Here is a 23489-nt window from a genome sequence, read left to right as displayed (position 1 = left end):
AAAGGTGTTCAACCCCACGAACCCTTGGTTGCTATTCAGTTAATAAAAGCAATCTGATAGCTTTTCCAATGACACTAACTAAAAATAAAAAATAAGAAAATATATTTACTTTTGTAATTTCTTAGAGTTCTTATACATTCAGATCTTCAGATTGAAGCAATCTAGGTAATTGAGCCTTCAAGCATCCAACCCCCTATCTATGATCCAGGCCCTTGAGTCTTTCATGATCTCTCTGATCACAATAGTAAGTACTCAATGCTCAATACCTTAGAGTCCTCTGAGCTCCTCCAAAATTCTATCACTCATTTTAGACCGTCAAGTCTTCCACCAGCAACCCAATCACAACAATAAGCATTGAGACCCACCTCTAGACATAATGTGGCATACTTTCCACACAAACAATTTCTTAGTGAAATGACCAACCAATCTTAACTATCTTACCAATGCCATCTACTATTAACCTAGTCATTCATCATTAAGATACTCTATCCACATGAAGATCTATAATGCATCAGAGAGATGCACAACAAAATGCATGCACACATACACACGATTCATTAAATTTACTTTGTCTATTAACTGACTATTCTCAATTTACCATAATCATTAAATTTATTACATGCCACCATAGTTTATCAAATAGTTGATTATGTTGGCGTTGTAGCACTACAATGATCCATTATTAATTTTATCTATTGACTTTTACCATTGTGAATGAGTGCCCAATGAGAAAGGAGAGTTAAGCCACTTCACTTTTTCCTACACATCCCATCCCTCTCCTTTTCATCCTTCTTTAAACCACCACCATCGTCATTGTCATACACATAATCACAGTCGTCGACCCCAACACTTCATCGTCATGAAGAGACAATTAATGAGAAGAAGAAGAAGAACATTCCCCTTACACTAATATGCATATATAATAGAATAGCTTATGTCTGACACATGATAAAATAGCACAAAATCAATTAAAATTACCCAAGTCGAAGTTCTAAATCAAGTTCATGATCTCCATGACCACCAAAGGGTCCAATCTCCAAATCCAAGTTAAGTAGTTGTGTGCCTTCCTCCCCATCAACATCTACGAACCCTACTATTTCCACAGCACTCTTCAAATTTTCACCTAATCATTAATTAATAAGCATTAACTTTTTTTTAATTTTTCAAATGAATTAACAAGATAGTAGAAAATAATTGTGGTGAACTCACAGTATCCTGCCGTGCTAGGTGGTGGTGGCATGTTGAGGTTGGGAACAGGGGAGGAGCAACCAAGATCAGGGTCAGGGTTGAGGCACAAATAATAAGTTGGGGGCTCCCCCCTCAGCCTAGCTTTGTCCCTCCTGTGGACGTTCATATGGCCCCCAAGAGCCTGAGCTGACATGAAAACTCTCTTGCAGAAGCAACAAGAGTATGACCTCTTGGGGGGCCATGACATGAAGCCTTCGCTAAGGAACAACCCTCTGCTCATCATCACCCATGTATCCTTGCCCTTGCTCTTGCTGTCTCTTGTACTCGCCATGTCTGTGTATCCTAAGCCTTCAAAGAGACTGCAAGCAACTGCTCAAATTCATGAAACATGAGGTAGGACATGCACAGCACGTATGACTCACCTCAGAGCAGTGCAATCATGAAATGGTGAGTTACGTAGAGCCTCTCCTAATGTCTGTTGATATTTTATGAAAAGGGAATTGAATAATGGAGGTGCAGAAGTGCCCATGAAATTGTGAGCCAGAATCTGAACACGCCACTGGAGGAAGTGTCTCCAAATGCGTGTATGTCTGCTGCTGTAAATGGGTAGCATAGCAGCTGCCACCATACACTCTTTACTACTTGTGTTGGGTTCACGTTCAAACTCGTTGAAATTTAGGAGGGCTCTTGGCTGTGTGTCAGAGGAATGGGCACTGCTAGTCTGCCTTTGGAGCGATCTTGGTTTTGAATGAATATATCATAAAGCAGGAAGCAACATACATGACGCTTGTTAAGGATTGTTGCAAGAGTACTGGACTAAGAAGGAAATAGCTTAAAACTAAAATCTATAGTCTAAAAAGAGAGAACTGAATCCCATTGCTGCTATTCAAGCAAAAGCCACCATAAGATGATAAGGAGAGAGAACCCATAAATTCCTATCCATTTGCAAAAATTTGCTGCTAGCATCATACAACATGGCATCTATTTCTCAAACAGACGAGAGATATACCTATTTGTAATTCTCAGGAAGGCTATATCCAGTCATGACTATTTTGTCAGCAAACGTCTTGCCAGTCTTGGGCATAATATGCCAATGAAGCGTGAAGTTGTAATCCTTTCCTCTAAGGTTGTTTCCCTGCGTGCAGTTTGAAATGTAAGAGGTCAGTCAATCGAACAGCTTCCCATCTTTGTATATAGCAAGCAGTGGACACCAAACAATATGAACAAGAGATTGGAAAGAAACCATCGGGATGAGACATTCAGATAGAGAAACCATATTAATTCATGCAGTGATAAAAATGATAAAATATGTGAACAATCATGATACTTCAGATAGATGTCCATTATCAAAAGAATGAAGAAAGATTGAAACTGAGGATGGATAAAGCAAGTCTGATTTTCAATCAGTTTGTAATGCCAACCTACTGAGTACTCCAGATTTTGTACAGATATGAGGAAAGAATATACTTAACAGATTGTCACTTGTTTCACAGCAATTATGAATCTATCCATGCATTATTAGAATAACATCTGGAATAATGGCTCAAAACCATGTAGCCAAATAGCAGAGAGCCAATACTAATGAAGATTTATTTTCTTAAACAAATTGTGAATTTACCATTCACAATGCATGATATAAAAGGAGGAGAATATTATTTCTGATGCACATACAATATACTTCTATCATTTTCAAAGACAGGACATAAAATATCTTGCCTGGTCAGTAAAATGATAACTTATTTGTGGTATGAATCCAAAATGTAGCATGCTCTTTAGATTGTATGATTCCATCCCAAAGTGAAACCTGCCATATCCAAACCAAAGCAGGCACAATAATAAGTTAGTGGCATTATTGATCCTCTTTAGGAATTTGTAAAACTAAAGACTGTAAATGACAGCACACATGAAAAATACAACAGTTTGTCATACAGATTCTTGTATCAGTTGTGATAATATTAGAGAAGTTGATAGAGTTGTGGAGGTGCATATGGGGTTCAATCACAGGAATCATGCTAGCAATCAAATGTTTGGGGTATCATGATGTACTCAAACTTCAAACTATTTTACAAAGTCATTGAGCTGGTAGCCCTCTTGTTTTATGAGAATTTGACTGTGTACTTGACCATTAATTGAAGTCAGTATTTGATTACCTTTCCAGGTTGTACCTTAGCAAGGAACACATGTGGACAGTATCCTAGAACTTCCCAATAGAAGCATATAAGTCTATATCAGACATCACTTAAATAACCACAGTGCTATCTTGTCGTGGTAGAATTATAAGTCACATTTTTTTCTTCGTGCTGCCATGGTTCAGTTGTTAGTACCCAGTGGAATTTTGATGTGTGATCAAATAAATCTAAAATTATATCAGAGTTATGTTTGATGCATGTGTTTAAGTGTACAGGGACTTAGGATAACACGGGTGTTCCAGATGACAAACCTCGACAAAAACGCAAGCGGGCAAACGGCGACGGATTCGGTACATCCAAGGTACGGATAGAATACTCCAACAGAGAAAAGGAGCCCAGAAGAGCTCGGATTTGGTACATCCAAAGCAGAACAAAGGAGGAAAGGTTGACCATTTCTAGGTGCCTGGAGCTGCTCTAAGCGCCCGAACTCCATGCGCCCAAATACCAATTCTAGGTCAGTACGAGCTGTTGTCGAATGGATGAGGGTGATATCCACGTCAGCAGTTCCAGGCACCCGGATTCCTTACAAGCGCTCAGAAGGCCCAAAGCCGTTAGGGCATCCACAACCCACCTCGTTATAACACCCTCCACCTCATTAAAAAGCATAGGGTCCACTGTCACATACTCATTATAACAACATATCTCTTTCACCCACATTCCTTTTAACATTAACACTCATTATTTATGGGTCCCATCGTCTACTCAATCATCTTAAAATTATATATATTAAATAAATACATTTTAAAATTTTTATATATTAAAATTATTATTATTATTAATAATAATCTTACTTTTAAAATAATAATTTTACTATTTTTAAAAAATAATATTAAAAAGTGAGTTGGAATGAAAATATGTGTACACATTAATAGATATTTATAGACGAAATTTTAAACTAGTCGTTAAAAAACTAACCATTTTATTTAATTTTTAATTTTAAAATTTATAATTTTTTAATAAAAATTAAAACTAACCGTTAATAGTCGTTAAAACTAACCGTTTAATAAATATAATTAAAAAATAAAAAAATTAAAAATTAAAAAAATTTGCATGTGGGGTGGGCCAACCAGGGGGCTAGCCCACCCCACTGTCACTTGAACGCGTTCAAGACTTTGAACGCGTTCAAGTGGAGGGGTGTTATAACACCCCTCCACATTGGTGTTTAACACCAAGGGGTGTTATAACACCCCCATTAACGCATCCGTTGGGGATGCTCTTATATGGACCGTTGCCAAGTGGATAGGGTTTCGACAAGTCCAGGCGGCCCGAAAGCCTTCCAAGCGCCCGGAAGTGTCACGTCAATACAGCGGTCAAATCGAGATAAAGGCTATAAATAGACTGAACCTTGAAGAAGAAAGGAAGACATACTCGATTTTCATTCTCGTTCAGTTTGTTTTTATAATTTTACGTTCAACCGTTGTATGAGATTTCTCTACCTCCGGATCATTTCCGATAAGGAGATTTTAGTAGAGTTTTCATAGTTCTTGTACTAACAACCTGAGGATTGTAACCAAGTAAATTCGTGCCTCATAATTTTTTTATGTTATATTTGTGTTTTTAATTAGTGTGTGTCCTTGCTAAAACATTAGCAAGAGAAATCGAGCTTTTGGTTTGTAGGTCGCTATTCACCCCTCCCCTCTAGAGATCCAAACCGCTTCCGCTGCACCAACAATTGGTATCAGAGCAGGACTGCTCAGAAGGATTAACTGTCAACTCAGCAACTAGATCGGGAGGAATGGCTAGATCATGTATTCATCCTCATCCACCCAAGTTCGAAGGCAACTTGACCATGTGGAAAAAGAAAATGGAGGTATACTTTAAAATCGATTTTGAAATTATGTTATGTATTAAGTACGATTTTAAAACAACCAAGAATAAAGACGGAGATGAACTCGAAGAACACAGATGGACCAAAAAACAAGACCAATTCAGAGTTCCACCTACTAAGTGTCTTACCAGTGTAGGAACTAAACCAAATTGGCACCTATAAGTCCGTCAAAGAACTCTGGGAAAAATTCTTCGAGCTCCATGAACGCACCTCGGAAATCAAGCTAGCCAGAAGAGATCTATTCGAAAATCAACTAAGCAACCTAAAACTAGATAAGGGAAAACAGTAGATCAACTACATGCACGGCTTAAGGAGATATTAACAAATCTCCATAATCTAGACGACAGAGTGTCAAATTGAGACAGTCTGAGATATGCATTGAACGTTTTTCCACGGACTCCAAAATGGATGTTTATAGCAGATTCCTACTATATTTCAAAGAATCTAGAGGTAAGTAGTTTATAAGATTTATTTTCTACTTTGGAATTACACGAATCTAGATGTGCAGGTTTGAAAGAAACAGAGATATCAAACCGCAACATCGCTCTACAAGCAAAAGGGGAACAAGTTAGACTCGGACACATCCTCGGACGTAAATGAAGAAGTCTATCTGATAAGAAAAATGAAAAGATATTTTAAGACTAATAACTTTGATAGGAGACAAGCAACCAAATTATTAAAGAAGCAGATGAGGAAGGTAAATTGCTTCAACCGTGACAAAGGTCACATCAAAGACAACTGCCTTAAATTCAAACAGAAGAATAAAGAAAAGGGGAATGATAAGGCGAAACTCAAGCGTAAAAACCTAAAGGCAACATGGAGTGACACATCTTCCTTAGAAGAATCAGAGACCAAGCATAGAGCTAGTCTTGCATTCATGGTGAACCATGAAGAAGAAGAGCTTGACTCATCCGAAGAGAGCAATTATGCAGGGGAAGCCTCAACAAACAAATCAAAAACGATAAGTGAGGTACATAACCTACCCTCTGATCAATTATATGACGCAATTAAAATGCTATCTAGGCCATTTTCTAAAGTAAGGAATAAATGCATAGAGTTAAAATGAACCAATCTTGAACTAAATAATAAATTAGCTAGTACATGTCCTAAAGAAGAATTTAAAGATTTGGAAAATGAAATTTTAAGGCTAAGGGACTAGGTAGATTCCCTAAAATCAACATTAGAAAAACTTTCACATTATAATTTGAACAAAAGAACAAAATATGGAAGAAAAGACTTAGAATTTAAAGGATCAAGATATAATTATAGAAATTTCAGGAGCCAAATCAGAAAAGTACCAAAATTGTTTATTCCAGAAATATATTTGATAAATCCTGTAAATTTAACTTCATTTTGAGTTCCAAAATCTATTTTCACCACTTAGAAAAATTTATAAGCTAGTCAACCAAGGAAAAAGATTATTTATAAACTTATATGTAACAATAATCTTTCGGTATATTCTATACGAAATTTTCATGAAAATTATTTTTCTATGAAAATACGGCATGTTCTCTGTCAACATATAAAATTTCAACATTTTTGAACATTTTAATATTTTTAAATAATTATCAAAAGAAAATCATATTTCTTGAAATTAGAAAATTAATTAAAATGCATTTTCGGTGAAAATCAATTTTCCATGATTGAAGATATTGTTTTCTATATCTAATAAAAAATTTAGAATTTTCTATGGCCTGAATAATTCTTGTTGAGTTTTTTATAACTCCAGTTTTTGTTGTTGTCAAAAGGGAGAGAAAAGTAGAGAATTAGGCATAAATGCAGGGGGAGTTAGAATTTTTTTAAATTGGTTAACTTATTTACATTATGCTTGCTTTATTTTTATTTATTTATTTATCCTAATTCCAAACATAGTATGACCATCACCAAAAAAAAGAGTGATTCTTAGTACCTCAGTGAAATTTTGATGTGTAGTAAATTAAGTTTGAAATTATGTCAGAGTTATATTTTATGTGTGTCTAAGTGTACAGAGACTTAGGATAACACACATATTCCATATGACGAACTTTGGTAGAAGACGCAAGCGAGCGAAAAAGATGACACGAGAAAGGAGTCGACGAGCTCGGTGCATCCGAGGTACAAGGAGTTGCGGAAGAGTACTCCGACGAATCGAGAATGACGCACAGAAGCGAGCCGAAAGGCCTCAATGCATCCGAGGGATGAGAAGTCAAAAAAAAGACTACGCAAGGTAACTAAGACAGAACGGAGGAAAATGGTCAAGCCAAGGTTGACCATTCTAAGTGCCTGGAGTTGTTCAAGGTGCTCAGATCAAGTCCAGGTGCCCAGATACCAATTCCAGGTCAGCGCGAGCCGTTGTCGAACGGATAAGGGTGATGTCCACATCAGCAAGTTCCAAGCGCTCCCAGAATAAGCCAAAGCCATTTATATAGACCGTTGCCAAGTGGATGGGGTTTCAACGAGTCCAAGCGCCCGGAAGTACCACGTCAGCACAACGTCAGATCGAGGTGAGGGCTATAAATAGACTGAAGCTCGAAAAAGAAAGGAAGACACTCGATTTTCATTCTCATTCAGTTTGTTTTTATAGTTTTACACTCGACCGTTGTACAAGGTTTCTCCGCCTCCGGATCATTTCCGATGAAGAGATTTTAGTGGAGCTTTCATAGTTCTTGGACTAACAATCCGAGGATTGTAACCAAGTATATTCGTGCCTCGTAATTTTTTATGTTATATTTGTGTTTTTAATTAATGTGTCCTTGCTAAAACATTAGCAAGAGAAATTGAGCTTTTGTTTTGCAAGTCGCTATTCACCCCTCCCCTCTAACGATTCGAACCGCTTCCGTTGCATAAACACCAATTACATAAACCATATAGAAAATCTTTTCTTTAAACTAGTTGATGTATGTTGACTGATGATAGTCATAGAAGATGTTCTGAGAGACATGCACTGATTGTTGTCAGTCACTAATACCTTCAGCATAATGCACGGTACTTGCATATAAAATGAAAGCCTCTTCGGAAACTTGACAAAATATCCAGGTATGTTATGTATAATTGTTACACTAACATGCTTAGCAGACAGGTGTAGTTAAAGCCAAATCCCAAGGAGTATGCTCACTAGTACAGAAGTGTAGAATGGTCCAACTCTCAATCACTCATCACCATTACTTGTGTCCCAAGTAAACTATTCCAATCATCAACTAGAAAGGGTGAGGTAAAAAAATATTAATATCTGAGACTCGATCAGACACAGCTCTATTAGGTTGAGATGCTATGGATACAATCAAAGATGATCAACATACTCTTATAGAAAGAGTTAAATTGTAGGCACAATTTGTTTAAAAAAAACAAAAGAAAACTTTTTGGTTAAAGAAATAGAAATATATTTAATTGATTTAAATATTACTAATGATATAGCTTAGCATAGATCTCAATTTTAGGAACGATATATAGTTTAGCATAGAGCTCAATTTAGGAATGCCTTGATATAAAAAATCTCAAGTTTGATGTTGATGATGATTCTTCCAAATGGTACTTACCATCATTAAATAGGGCATTACAGAAAATCTCAAGTTTGATTTGATGTATTACATCTTTGATCTGAAGTTGTAGATTAATTTATAATGCATACATTTTTTTTCACTAAAGGTCTGAGCTAATCCTGTTTCAAGTAGAAAAGAAGCAGCACAAATACACACTCCTTTCAGCATCTCGTGGTGTGCAATTCACTCCCCACTTGTGTGCAAGCATAATACAATTAGCATCCCATGCTCGTTACAACACATACTGCAGGATTCAGGAAGCATGAAATGCATGCTACAAAAAAAACTCGTTTTATAGTTTTGAACAAAATGGTGGAACTCATCTTAACTGAACAAGGGTATTGCTCTTGATACACCAAAGCCTTCAACAGTAGTCATAAAGCGGAATCACTAAGCTTACATGTCCCTTGTCCTTCCCAATTTTGTTGAAGCAAACAAGCATTCGAAGCAAATGATCAGATCATGAATCACAGCTAATTACCTCCTCATATTTTATTGCATCAGTAAGCATACTGAAGACAAATGTATTGGGGTTCCTTTGGGGAATATGGAATCAATTTTTTCTAGAATAATAAGTGTTGCCCCTAGTAGATAGAGGACAACTTTCTAAAGCAAACATCTATCAGTCTCTTTTTGGTCCTTTTACATGAAAGGCAATAAGAAAATGATAACAGATATCTGATGACTAGGATTCACTTTTTAATGAACATCTCACATGATGTCAAACCCTTACCTAGGCAACTATGAAAAAAATCAAGAGACAATTAGTACCAAGATATGAGCATAAGTGTCAGAGTCAATAACCATATTTAAACTAGAAAACAGAGTTTTGATGATAATGTATAATTGCATGATTTCAGTCTACATGACAAAAATAAAATTAAAAAAAACATGACGATAGCAAATACCATTACTAAAGTTGTAGTGGAAACAAATTAAGATAAGTAAATATAATATACTAAGTTCACCTGATTCAAGCCATTCTGAGGTGTCTTATACTCAACTGCTACAAAAACAAACACCTAGATAATCCAATAAGAAATTGTTAAACCAAAGTCAATGAATTTGTAAATAGATCCTGCAATTCAATTGAAAATTATTAATTATGAAAAGTTAATGATGATTGAAAGGACAGAGCAAGTAGTCACTTTGTTATTTCTATAATTATCTAGGCATGTTTTGTGCCATGAAGTTAATTGAGAGTTTGCCATTCGTTACATGTGGTTATCTAGGGAGTTAGTCATGGAGTTATCTAGAGTTAGAGAAATATTATTTATAATGTGTGAACCAAAAGGGAACAAGTCAACTATATTAAGAATATAGATAGATTGGTTCCTTTCCTAACAGATTGAGTTTTTAGCATACATATTTAGCCCATTAACTGTAAGACAATATCAAAGCAAGAATTCCTGTTTAGAATGACCCGTGTTAAAAATATTGCCTCATCAAATCATGGGTCAGTCGAGTCAATTATGCCACCCATACATGATAAGGGATGGGGGAGTATTAAGTAAATAAAAGATTGATGTTTATCCTAATAGCTTGGGATTTTGGAATAAATAGTTAACCAATCAACCATAATAAAATATTTCAGCAGCAGAGTGGTATCTTGTTTCCCTCTGTCTTCTCTCCATGTTTGTCAAGATAATGTGTTCTCAACAACAATAAAAAGGAACAATGCATAAAATTTCATGCGCAAAGTGATCCTAAAATGGCTTAAAACTATTGAAAATGAGCATTGCTCAAACAAGATTAAATATTAGTGATTGAACAGCCAACAGTCAGCATCATTCTTTCCAGATTTGTAACTATGATCTTAAATGCATCATTCAGAAATTCAGGTCATCATGCATATATCACAGTATCAAGTTCAGTGACACCAATAGCCATTATTATTACCAACTGACAAGGCCTGTGACTCAAAGCTATCCTATTCATTCCTCCAGGCATTGGAACCTTTGCATAATTAGATTTCTCCAGGTTTAACATCTTACCCACATAGAAAATGTGGATTATCATATCCAAACTACAGATTCCTGATTGTAATATTTGATTAGGTGTAAAGATACAGCATTATAGCTATTCTGTGAATTGAATGAAACAAAAAAAAGAAGAAAAAATCCACTTCAATGTTTGTTAGATTCCTTTGACTTAAAATCATGCATGTATTAGAAGTTGAGTTATTGTTTGTAATAATTCTACATGAAAATAGTCATCTGTTAACAATTTGACATAAATTTTTTTTAAAAAAGTCATGATTTTTAATGCTAAAATTACAACTTATTTTCAAGATTATGTTTATAAGTTATTGCCATTAAGGTTCCATTTATAAATTATTGTGGAAAAGATGTCAATTGAAGTAAATATATTTACGTTAACAATACTTCCTATTTTCACTCAAAATATATTTACGTTAACAATACTTCCTGGTGCGAATACCTTGTATGCCTTTACAGCTCTGGAAACAGGATGGACGCCAATTATTTTCAAAATGAATCAGTTTTTATGAAATAAATAGCATCTAACATCTAACAACATAATCCGTTCATCTTCAAGAAATCTGTCGACAGCTCGTATAGAAATCCAAATTATTCGACATTAAGCGATGCAATTGAACACACTGGATGACTGGTTGTAAGTATGGAACCACAAGGGATCGATGATCTGAAAACCGGTCAAGCAGGAGGGAGTAAGTCGTGAGTTCTTACCTTGACGTCGGCAGTCGGCGAGGGAGAGTTGAAATTGTCGGAGAGGGAGGCCATGGCGCACATCACCGCGAGGATGGTGACGGCGAACGTCACCACCGCGTTCGCCCTGTAACCGAACGAATGCATCGCCTCTCTCTCTCTCTCTCTCTCTCTCTCTCTCTCGCGTTAGGTTTTGAAGGAGTTCCTCGTATTGCTCGGGAGCAAATCCTTTGAATTAGTGGTTTACCCAAATGACATTTTGTTGCTGATTTAGATGCATGTAACGAATATTTAGAATTAGGTCAAAAAACCTCCTTAGGGAATTAGTTACGACTGGAATATAAATATTAAAATGGATAAATATTAAATTTTAATGAAATTGAGATACTGTGTAAACAGTTTAGTTAAGCTAGATGGGCTAGTGAGGTCGCTCGGGCAATCCTAAATAGTTCAAGTGAGCTAGGTAGCCCGACATGGTTGGATCAATCAAGTTTGACAATTCAAACAACTTGAATTAATTGGGAGGTTTAAGTAAAATGAATGAACTAATTAGATTGAGGCAAACAAATCAACAAGTTAGGGTAGGAACTCAAATAAGATGAGTGATAAAGGGTAGGAACTCTTTTATTCTATATATTTTTACGATGAATGAGTTGTTGAAATGGACAAGGATCGAATCTCGGTGAAGTCAAGGCAATGTCCTCTTTCGTTATGGTCAACTGCAACTTCTCAATTTAATCTAGGCCGAAATTAACCGTACAAAACCGCTGAAAGAAAATAAGTCGATAAGATAGAAAAGTTAATCTTTTAATGATTGCAAACTTTTAATGATTGCTTACCTCTTTCTTATAAAATTCCTAAAAATTAAATATAAAAATAATTATCTATCTATTTGTTCCATAAATCAAAGTAAAGAACTATATACTATAATTATATTCTCTAAAAAAAATAACTATTTCATCCTTATTCCATTCCACGCCTTACAATTTACTTGCCTAATCCATTCAAAACGCTAAGTTTTTAGACGATAAATAAATAATAAACCTTTGTGAAAACCTAACCAGAGAGACCAACTCAAACATTAGAGATTAGTTTTGTCATATGTATATTTTTTAAACTATAGTTAAAACTGAATTTTAACCCATTCACTCAAAATACCAGTGGAGTGAATAATTTTCACCACACAGACAAAAGTGACCTCCATAACTCCATAGATTTGGGGTAAGAGAGAGAGTTTTCCAAGTACACCAATAAAGACACATTGTTCATTCATTCCAAGAAGACTCGAGCTGGGGACAGTGGATAGAGGCACAGAAAAAACTTGCAACTTCCAGGCCAGATGAAATCACTCAAAGATACTTTAGCATCTATTAATTATTTAAATGTACCTTTACATAATTTTCTCCTCTGATTATCAAGTGCGCTGGAGTTAAAGGCACATTGCCACATTGTCCACTGCAAAGCCGGAGGGGTTATGCACCTTTTCCGACTCATCCTTTGAGCAGGCTGTCCCCACCACCACAACCAAGATGTCCTTTCCATTGCTCAATGAAACAATACTAATTTATAGATATATGTATTTTTTAACTAGGCTACAAAACTAGCCATCATGTAGCATGGTTTTGTATAGTGGAGTTCATTCTGTAGAAGTAGAACTGGTTTGATGGCATATGACTCTCACATTGGTTGAGCCGCTTCTGTTTCACCAGATCTACTTCATATTTTACCATATATCCAACAGCGCCACCTTGTTAATTCCTCTCATGGGTTGACTGTTTTCAATCTTTTGGCAGAGTGGATGAAGCCCATGATCACCTGCATCTCATCCAAATGCTGCTTGCGAGTAGGAAGACGAACAAGAGATCAGCTAAAAGACGTGTTAGTTGTTAGGAGCAAGTTGTACGAGAAACATCGGGGAGAAGGATGACCTGAGAGAGGAGATGGTTTTGCACCCCAAGAATCAATTGTTCCTTTGTTGGGTTGGGGTTGATGTTTACCTGTTCATTAGTTGGCGTTAAGCTTAGTATAAGATAAGGGTTCTAATGAATAGAATATGGTCGAGAAACATACGAGATTGAAGTGCCTCCAGTATTTCCGTAAGGTCGGCGTCCCAAGCTTAGCCAAGTTAAGTCTCTGTTCATTGTTTACGAAGTGTTTAGCATAAGTTCTCAGCAATATACTGGTTTTAAAATTGTGTAACCAAGATGGCCAATATTAAGATTCTTCAGGAATCATGTGAATGATTCAAATGATGAAGAACCACCACCCATGAAAAATATATGCAACCATACAAGTCAAAAGGATTTAAAGATGGACTTTCTAAAAAAATCCAAACACGACAACGGGATTCATTGTGAACATATTGAATTACTTAACATGATATTTACTCACCAATTGATGTTTACGGCCATTAGTATGAGAGTCTTGATAACTGCTTTGACCATTTGACTTCACGAAAGATGTCCACGGCCTGGTATGCCTAACCCTTGGCTTTGTGGGCTTATGTAAATCTAAGCTAGCTATTGAGACATTATAACAATTAAACATTTAAAACAGGCAGGCACACTGCCAGCTTTACTTAATTGCCAAGTGGTATTTAACTAGTGAAGATAATTATAGTTACCAATTAGTAAACAGTAGGAACTTACAGTAATCAATGTCTTTGTCTCCCACATCTGAACTACTGCAGAATGAATTATCATATTCGAAGTCATCGTCATCTTCATTTCCAGTAGGAGCTTCCAAGACACTCAATGCATTTCTTTGCAGTTTCACTTCTACCCCATTCTTTAGAACCTAATAAAATGCCAACAAATTGCCTTAATATGAATTACATCCTTCCTTTTGTGCAAATACTTGCATAGAAAAAAATAATCCAAAGCTTGTCATAAAGTGACTAAGCAAAGGTGTCCAAAACTCAATTCGGGATCAATCATAATTTCATAACTGGTGGTAACTACAGTCTGCATCTAATCCATCTCTTCTAGGCGATAGACCTAACCTAGGCACAATTGAGTGCAAAAGCTAAGATAACCCTGATTGTGGAGGTTATCAAAAGTAAGATGAATTGAGGACCTCAGGAACCAGCAGCAGCGACATCAATTTATCATTGATGAGATGAGTGCAAGTGCATCATTATTGGTAAGTGCTCTAGAAATGGTTCTCTAACCATAATAGTTAATAATCCTGTACGTTGATTTCAAAGAAAAATTCTAGTTGGAGGTCCAATTCATAAAACACCAACGTGACAATACCACTTCCTGTTATCATCCAACTCTTAATGATACACAAAAGTAGCATGTGGGTAAATCATTGAATAACAAAATTCTATAGAGTTTCTAAGTTGTAATGCATAAGAGAATCACTAACCAACCAATGCCAGCCACCAAGCCCTACTGCCTTCTTCACAACACCTTGAAGTCCAACTAAGACAGACTTAGTTCTGTTGTTACCAGTTACAATGACTTTAGTGTGCCTGGGAAGCACAGAAAGCTCTTCATCCCCACTTTCAAACTGTGAAGGAGATAGAGTTGTCCTGACAGAACAAAGCTCAGCCTCCATACCTAGCAATAAATTTACAACCTGATATCCAACCAACTGAGTCACCATCAAACTATTAGCAAGTAAAATATCAGCTGAGCTACCAAAATTCTTTGGAATTAAGAAAATAGAACATTGAAGAATAAACACTCTTTTAATGTTGCTTATAATTGTTCTATTAACACCTACCAGACTTTGGATAGTATCTTTACGATAGCAATACTGTCAGTTGCAAGTAACAACACTTCACAAGCAGTACAATTTTTAGGTGGAGACATTATCTTCCTGAAAAAGGCCGCACAAGGAAAAACCAACAGCAACGCCATCAACATCATACTGACTAAGCTAACGTATGAAAACTCAACTCAATCCAATTAGTAGGAAGACCACAGACAGGCTACCATCCAACGCATTAAAAGAAGATAAATAGCATTTTTCCTAAAAGCCAATTCTTTCTCAAAATCTTAAATGGTACAGTACTTAATCGATGTATTTTTGCAAGGAAAAAGCAAACACAAATATGATTTTAAAAATTCGAAACTAATCTAATTCTACAATCAGAAACTTCGTAGTAAATTAATAATAAAAAAAACATATTTTTAAGATACAAATTTCTCTTCACAGTTCGGATCTACTGAAATGATTTAGAGTTAAAAAAGAAGGAAAGATTTCAACATAGGTATAGGAGGTTCAGTTGTTGAAGGTCCCCCACCCACCCACCCACTCGCCCAGAATATAATACATGAAACATGGATCGTTTTCTACACATGCATAAAATCATGCGAATGATTCTGGAATCGAACAAATCAAACATTGCCATTTCTGATTCTCCCGTTTAAAAACACCAAATTTCCGCAAAGGAAAATAAAAATCGGCTTCAATCCCAGAGATCTAATTCATTTATGTGTCCAAATGCTAAACATTTGAGTTGATCGCCAAATGCATGCATAGACCACACACAAAAAAAAAATCAAGAAATCGAGCAAGAGGATCAAGAGAGTAGAGGCAGCAAAAATTAAAAGGCGCAGTCATTCAATTCATACGACAATGCGGCGATCCAGCGAAGCGAAACGCCGAGCTTGATTGAACCGTCGAAATGCGGCGGTTTTCCAACTTAAGAAACAGCAAAGCCTGAAATTTACCTATCAAATATAGGAATTACATAGATGAGCGATCGATCAGCGGAAAACCAGAGGATCTGCAATAATTGAATGTTAAAAGAGAGGAGATCGGGATCTGGGTGTGAAGAAGAGTAGGGTTTCCAGCAGCAGCAGCAGAAGAGGAGGGAGGGGGAGAAAGGAGTCGAGGACAGCAGAGAGTGGGCGTTCAGTAAACTAATGCTCGGCAAACTGCCAAATTGGTAAGTAACGTTTCGGACCGGGTTTTAAGGAACGTTACGATCCGAAGTCGATACGTGACGCCAGGAACCACCAGTCACGTGACGGTGACTTTGCTGCGAGCTGCGCCGGCCACTCCATGCGCGAGCCGAGCCGTAGGACGCCGAAGGCAATGACAGCTCCACTTTTCCTAATCCAGCTGTCGTGATCCATTCCGTAAAGACACTAGATAACATGGCCGGCAGGAGCGTCACCACTCTCACTTCCAGGGGCCAACGATTCTAGTGGATGGTATTTCATTGTGTATGTTTGTGCGGGAGGAGTTCGAGTCTGGATGCCAGCTGGCGGCCACTAGGTGGAGCCCTCTCTCTCAGTATCTGTAGATAAAATCCAAAGTTGAAAATTTAAGACAAAAAATCTAAACAATTATGTTAAAAGAATATTAATAACTTTAATGTTTAAAAAGATTTAATCAACTTTTTACCTTAAAATTTTATTTTTTTTTAAACTTGTTACATAATTAATTTTCCTCTTTACCCTACTCAAAGAAAACGTTGATGACAGTTTAGCATTAATTAGACTCTAAGAAAACCTTGATGAAGGTTTAGCATTAATTAGGTCATGGAACGATATTAATGCCAACGAAAATAATAATAATGTGTCATTCCATAGCTATAATGTTTCTTTAGGCGCTATGTACTACAAAAGTAAAAAAGGTAAATAGTTAAAAGATTGTCATAATTTTTATTGAATCATTTAAGATCTTTGTAGACATAATTATCCTTTAATATTATTCTCATTTTTATTACGTCTCCCATCTAAATCGGATATATTGTAGCAGTTACAAAATTATTTGTAGTTGCTACAAAATAAAAAAAAATTAAGACTAAAATTATTTGAAATCTTCGAAAAAGATTTAAATGATATTTTTTAAATTTAAAATCAGGCAGTTATACGTTTCTCCTCTTAACTAATTGTAGTCCTTTAAATAAGTTCCGATTTGATCTATTGTGTATCTCGTGGTTCAACCAAAGTCAAAAATTACGACTTCTCAAAGTTTAGGATTTAATATTTACGTTGTAACAGATACGGTTTCATAGTTGTTACAACTAAGCTGTCACATAGTTATAGTAGCTACAATTTTATAGTTGTTATATAATTGTAGCAGCTATAGTTTTGTAGTTGTGACGATGAATGTTAAATTCTAAACTTTGAGAAGTCATAACTTTTGACTCAGATTGAACCACACGACGCATAATATATCAAATCGAAACTCGCTCAAAAATCTACAACAATTATTGAGTGGAATCCATAATATCCTGATTTCAAGCCTCTAAAAATATCATTTAAAATTCCTTTTGGAGGTTCTGAATAATTTATTTTTAAAAAGTTTCATATTGTAGCAGTTATGATTTCATAACTATTACAACCGTATAGCAACTACAGTTTTGTAACTACTACAACACATCCAACTTGTTTAGGATTTAGATGGGAGATATATATAGAATAATAATGAGAATAGTACTAGATGATATTTATGTCATTTTATAAGGGGTGGGGGCACCTTTTTGATAAAAAATCAACATAGAATGCCCCTTTTGATGATTCAGTAAAAAAGGACACCCATTTGACTTTTACCAAAGTAAAAAACTATGGAAACATTTTTGGATAAAAGTCAAAAGGGCACTCATTTTTTACCAAATCGTCAAAGGGACACTCTATGTTGATTTTTTATCAAAAAGGCGCTCCACTTATTATAAAATGACATAACTACCTTCTAGTACCATTCTCATTATTATCCTGCATATATCTCCCACTTAAATCTTGAACTGATCATGCACGTTGTAATAGTTATGAAACTGTAATTGTTATACAGTTGTAGCAGCTACGAAATCATACCTGCTACAATATGGGAAAAATTTTAAGACAAATTGTTTGAAGCCTCTAAAAAGGCTTTAAACGATATTTTTTTAGCCTAAAATCGGGTTGTTATGGATTTCACCTAAAAATTAGTTGTAGATATCTAAACAAGGTTCAATTTGATATATTATGTGTCACGTGTAAGTCAAAAATTATGATATCTCAAAGTTTAAAGTTTTACGTTCACATTGTAGCAGCTACGAAATTGTAACTACTACAATATGAATGTTAAATCATAAACTTTGAAAAACTATAACTTTTGACTCGGGTTGAACCACAAGATACATAATATATCAAATCAAAGCTCGTTTAGAGATCTATAACTGATTATGGGGTGGAACTCATAACAACTCAATTTCAGACTCAAAAAACATTGTTTAAATTTTTTCGAAGACTTCAAACAATTTTAGTCTTAAAAAATTTTTATATTGTAACAGCTACAAAACCATAGCTGCCACAACCATGTGATAGCTCAATTGTAGCAGCTATAAAATCGTAAACACTTAATGATTGAAAGTCCAATGGAAAGTTAGTAAAAGGAAAGTCTAACTGAGTCAAGGTTGACCAGACACTTGGCATGAAACAAAAAGTCTAAGTGAATCATGGAGAACCGAGCACTTAGTGATGAGGGAAGTCCTAGCAGGTTACGAATGACTGGATGTTGGATAGTGGAAGTCCTGATAGGTCAAAGTTGACTGAATGTTAAACAACGGAAAGTCCCAACAGGTGATGAATGACTGGATATTGGACAGAGAAAATCTTGATAGGAGGTCAATCGGATACTAGGCAAGACACGAATTCAGTCTTGGTCACGGATGATTGGATGTTGGGAAGAGGAAGTCTTAGCATATCAAAGTCGGCCGAATGTTAAGCAACAGAAAGTTCGAACAGGTCACAGATGACTGAATTTTGAATAGAGGAAGTTGTGATAGGTTGAGATTAATCAGATACTAGGCAAGACGTGAATTCAATATTTAAAAGGCCGAAATTACCTCACCAATCGATTAACAAATCCTCACCCTAAAATTCTAGGTTTGCCAATGATCAACAATCGATAGTATCAAACAATCGATTGCTCGACTCTACCCAACAAACAAAAGGGTCAAAAATCGATTAATAGGACAAATAAATCGATTGGTGCAATCGAATGCTCAACCTTGGCTAGCGAACAGAAGGGTTCGAAATCGATTGACCAATTTGACTGAGAGCTACCAATCAAATGTTGAGTAAGGTCAATCGATTAATAGATAAAAATTAGCCCAATGTCAACCCTAGAAAATGAGGTTTCATGATCATTTAAAGCTGCTAGTTCTTGAAGATTTCAGAGTGAAGCTAGTGCATCTTTTAATTTGATCAACAAGAGCTTATTCTAAGCAACAAGAAAGCATTCAAAATAAGATTTTTTTTTTTTGTAAGTCGTTTTCGATTTTATTTGTATTTATATTTACTTTTCTTATTGTGTTCTTATAAGATGAAGATTGTAAGAGAATTTTTTACTTCCGAAAATTATCCGAAAAAGAGAATTTTTTAATAGAGAGATCAGAGGTGGTCCTTTAGATTAGTCACATCAAAAAAAATGCATATTAAGTAAAATTAAGATGTTTTACATATGACATCAAATTTGATTCAAGAAATCTACTACATAATCAAATGACGATTACAAAATCAAAACGAGAAATGATCGAAATTATTCACTCCTTTAATTCGTACGAGTCCTAACATCTTACCATGAAATTTTTTTTCCTATTTACTTTGTGAAAATGGGTGTTTTATTTTTCGTTCTTTTATTTACCTAATGGCAAATGAATCATTTTTTAATTCGTTCAAATCGAACAACTCCTGTACTCGAATTTCCCCAGACTCACCTCACCTCGCCACCAAGCCTCACAAAGCAGTGGATGGCAACCCCGTGCCACAACAGTCAGTAGCCCTGCGAAGGTCGCCTCTCGTGGTTGCATGCGGTTGCCCTCAGGCGAGAGGTCGCCTCGATCGCACGGGCGCGAGACGCGGCCCCGTGCAAGGCCACAATATTATTTTTTTCTCGTTCCTTTTTCTCTTTTCCTCGAGATTTTTTTTCTCTCTTCATTTTCTCACTTTCCACTGTAAATTTATTTCTCTCCCCGTTCGAGTAGACAGACGGTTAAAGTTGCAAAAGAGGCCTAAATGAGGAGCACATCTAAAATGTAGGAATGGTATTATTTAGGTCAATTAACAAATTCTAAAAAATTGACCAAAAGGGATCACAAGAGACCATTGATAAAATTATTATTTGAAAATATTCTTATAATTATTTTTTTCAGATAATATTTTTATATTTTGTATATCTTGGGCATATTAATCCATGAATATAATAATTTTCTTTAATATTTTAACACAATATTACAGCTAAAAAAAATTCGCTAATAATTACATTTCAATCTAAAAAAAAAAAATTAAGTGATTTCAATCTAAGTGTCATACTACAATACTATTGATAATAAATTAAGTGATTTCGAACCATCTTCTTCTAGCTTGGTTTTTATCTTATTTTTCACAATAAGAACTTCTAAACTTTGTCACCATCGAACGGTCATTATTGATCACCTATGACCATCATTATTATTGTTCTTTTGTAAAAGGTGAAATCCGTCACCCCAGCGGCTTCACACGATCGGTCCGATAACCATCTGTGAGGAGGTAAATCAAAAAATTACAGTTGATCATGATCATTATTATTGTTCACTCTCACACATTGAGGATACATATTTTGATTTATTAACTTAGTTAGGACAATTAAACTCCACTCAAATTTTTTATTTTAAAAAATCTCAACTAAAATCATATTATTTCACTTTGTAACCAAATAAAAAATTAATTTTATTTTGATAATTTAAAATTAAAATATAGATTAACTAAATATTAATAAAATCTTAATTTTCAAACACCAATCTATTAATATTATTAATAAAAATTATTGCAAATTAAAAAAAAGGAAATAAGGATTTGCTCTTTATAGTTGAATGGTGAAAATATTAAATTATTTTTGATAAAAACACATATTATCAATTAATTAAATAACAATACTTATGAATATCTAATTGGTCATTAGTTTTTTGAAGCTTAAATTTATAGTTGGCATATAATTAACTTGATTAAATCTTATCGATTGCGTGAATGTTTGCATTTTTTTTTTTTTTGTGTATGTGAATGCGTACAAAACGTCACTCCTCCCATTAAAAATATTTTTCTCAAAAGTAAAATCACACACCACAAGACAGTTTAGTATCCATTGTATCTTTGTCAACCACTTTATATTTTTTTAAAAAATAGCAGCTAAACATCTAGAAATTGTGATGACACGGTATAGTAAAATCATATGACTGTAAAATAAAAAAGAGTAAAATCATTTAAAAGATTAAAAATATTCAAAAGACACATAATTAATAAATCAACATTTTCAGATCCGGATAGTAATTGCCCCTAAGATCTAGGGTCTAGTCTCTACATCCACTCGCCTTCATATATTGACATCATCTCGGTCTCAAGTCCCGACTTCACTTACTCGACTTTACGTGTCAGTCTCATCTCGGCCTCAGATCCAGATTTCTTTTACTCGACATCACATGTCGACCTCATCTCAACCTCGAGTCCCGACCTCGAGCTCTAACTTCGACACTCGCTCGGCATCACGCGTCGATATCATCTTGACCTCGAGTCATGATCTCGAGTTCCGGCTTTGGCACTCACTCAGCATCACGTGCCGACCTTATCTTGACCTCGAGTCCCAACCTTAAGCTCTGGCCTCGGCACTCGTTCGACATCACGTATCGATCTCATTTCGGCCTTGAGTCCCAATCTTGAGTTCCGACCTCGACACTAGCTTGATATTACGTGCCAACCTCATCTGGGCTTGGAGTACTCCGACCGTGAGTTCGGCATTAACACTCGCTAGGCATCACATGCCGACCTCATCTCGACCTCGAGTCCCAACCTCGAGTTCCGCCCTTCGTACTCGTTAGCATCACGTGTCGACCTCATCTTGACCTTGAGTTCCGACCTCGAGTTTCAGCCTCAGCACTCGCTAGGCATCACGTGCCAACCTCATCCCGGCCTCGAGCTCCGGCTTTGGCACTTGCTCGACATCACATGCCAACTTTATTTCGACCTCGAGCTCCAGCCTTGACACTCACTCGACATTACATGCCGACCTCATCTCCTCCTCGAGTCTCGGCCTCGAGCTCTAGCCTTGACACTCATTTGACATTACATGCCGACCTCATCTCCTCCTCGAGTCTTGACCTCGAGTTTCGACCTCACCACTTGTTCGACATCACGTGCCAATCTTATCCTAGCCTTAGGTTTCAATCTTAGAGCTTGCTTAATCTCAGGAGGCAATCGACCCGCGAAATCAAGGGAGCCTAAGACTAGTTCTTCCGAAAAAATAAAAAAATATCTTCAAAAGACACAGACGATCAGAATCTTTCTAAAACTGGAACAGATATTTCGGAATAATATTTAAACGTATATTAACAACTCTACAAAAGAAGACCCATATCTGTGGGCATAGGTATGCACACATCAAACTCTAATTTTTCTAAGTCCTTAATCTCCTTCCTCATGCAAAACCTTAACTTGAGCATCGGAGTGGTTTGTCGGAACCTATCTCCGATACCATTCTAATTCTCTTTTTGAGTATCTTTCAAGTTCTTTTATCTTCTTTAGCGGCTATTGTCGAAGAGCGTACATGTCAACAGTTCGTGAATCGATAGCTTGATCATCCATGATATATTAGCCAGAACATGTGATTTTAACACCAATTAATATGATGGACAATAAGTTATTTCTATAAATCAAGATGCCCAATATCATATTAACCAAGAATCAGGTCATCAGATACGAGTTTGGTGTGATGGTAAAAGATAAGATATATTTTAAGTAATTAAATACTCGGTTGAAAAATAAAATTAGATCATCAAGTATGGAAAGGAATACAGTAGCAACGTTTGTAAATAAGAAAATTTATCTAAAAACAATTAAACAAGGATTTATAAATAAGAAAATTTATCTAAAGTTTCAAGGAAAAATATGCAAGATTGTTTCCCTCTTTTCGAGATTTTAGTATATCCTTCTCTATAAGAGAGGAGAATAAGAAGAGATCCTATTCTTGTAAATATGAGATGTCAAGGAGAAAAAAAAAGAGTTGGATAAATACTTTTAGAAAAGATTAACACTCATTTGAATCTAATTTTCACCTTAATTGAACTAAAATAAAATATAAATCAATAACTATTCAACCCTAGCTC

General features: G+C 35.7%; 3 protein-coding genes across 6 annotated transcripts; all 3 read right to left on the bottom strand.

The window, feature by feature from the left end:
- Positions 1-669: 669 nt before the first annotated feature.
- LOC141812503 (transcriptional regulator SUPERMAN-like) lies at positions 670-11566 on the bottom strand. The gene is made up of 6 exons (XM_074700492.1): positions 11432-11566; positions 2905-2992; positions 1611-2323; positions 1210-1557; positions 979-1123; positions 670-849 (listed from the first exon to the last, which is right to left on the bottom strand). The coding sequence occupies exons 4-6, from the start codon at positions 1517-1519 to the stop codon at positions 750-752; spliced, it is 555 nt and encodes a 184-aa protein (XP_074556593.1). The 5' UTR covers positions 1520-1557; positions 1611-2323; positions 2905-2992; positions 11432-11566; the 3' UTR covers positions 670-749.
- On the bottom strand, positions 2198-11557 carry LOC141812728 (signal peptidase complex subunit 3A-like). Its single transcript, XM_074700732.1, has 3 exons — positions 11432-11557; positions 9692-9745; positions 2198-2323 (listed from the first exon to the last, which is right to left on the bottom strand). The coding sequence occupies exons 1-3, from the start codon at positions 11555-11557 to the stop codon at positions 2198-2200; spliced, it is 306 nt and encodes a 101-aa protein (XP_074556833.1).
- Positions 11567-12857: 1291 nt separating the features above from the next.
- Positions 12858-16229, bottom strand: LOC141812502 (uncharacterized). Of its 4 annotated transcripts, XM_074700491.1 has the most exons (8): positions 16093-16229; positions 15140-15235; positions 14780-14992; positions 14059-14206; positions 13802-13929; positions 13481-13543; positions 13339-13407; positions 12858-13243 (listed from the first exon to the last, which is right to left on the bottom strand). In XM_074700491.1, the coding sequence occupies exons 3-8, from the start codon at positions 14969-14971 to the stop codon at positions 13172-13174; spliced, it is 672 nt and encodes a 223-aa protein (XP_074556592.1). In that variant the 5' UTR covers positions 14972-14992; positions 15140-15235; positions 16093-16229; the 3' UTR covers positions 12858-13171. The 4 variants fall into 4 exon arrangements, with proteins under 4 accessions (XP_074556592.1, XP_074556590.1, XP_074556591.1 ...); XM_074700489.1 differs by lacking the exon at positions 15140-15235 and having other exon boundaries at positions 14780-15007; XM_074700490.1 differs by lacking the exon at positions 15140-15235.
- Positions 16230-23489: the final 7260 nt, after the last annotated feature.

The sequence above is a fragment of the Curcuma longa genome, chromosome 19 (genome assembly GCF_044706935.1).
Source record: "Curcuma longa cultivar G26 ecotype Majalengka, Jawa Barat chromosome 19, ITB_CL_G26_1.1, whole genome shotgun sequence".
NCBI classification, from domain to species: Eukaryota; Viridiplantae; Streptophyta; class Magnoliopsida; order Zingiberales; family Zingiberaceae; genus Curcuma; species Curcuma longa.
The sequence above is the reverse complement of the archived record's forward strand: the minus strand, read 5'-3'. Positions and strand labels throughout refer to the sequence as shown.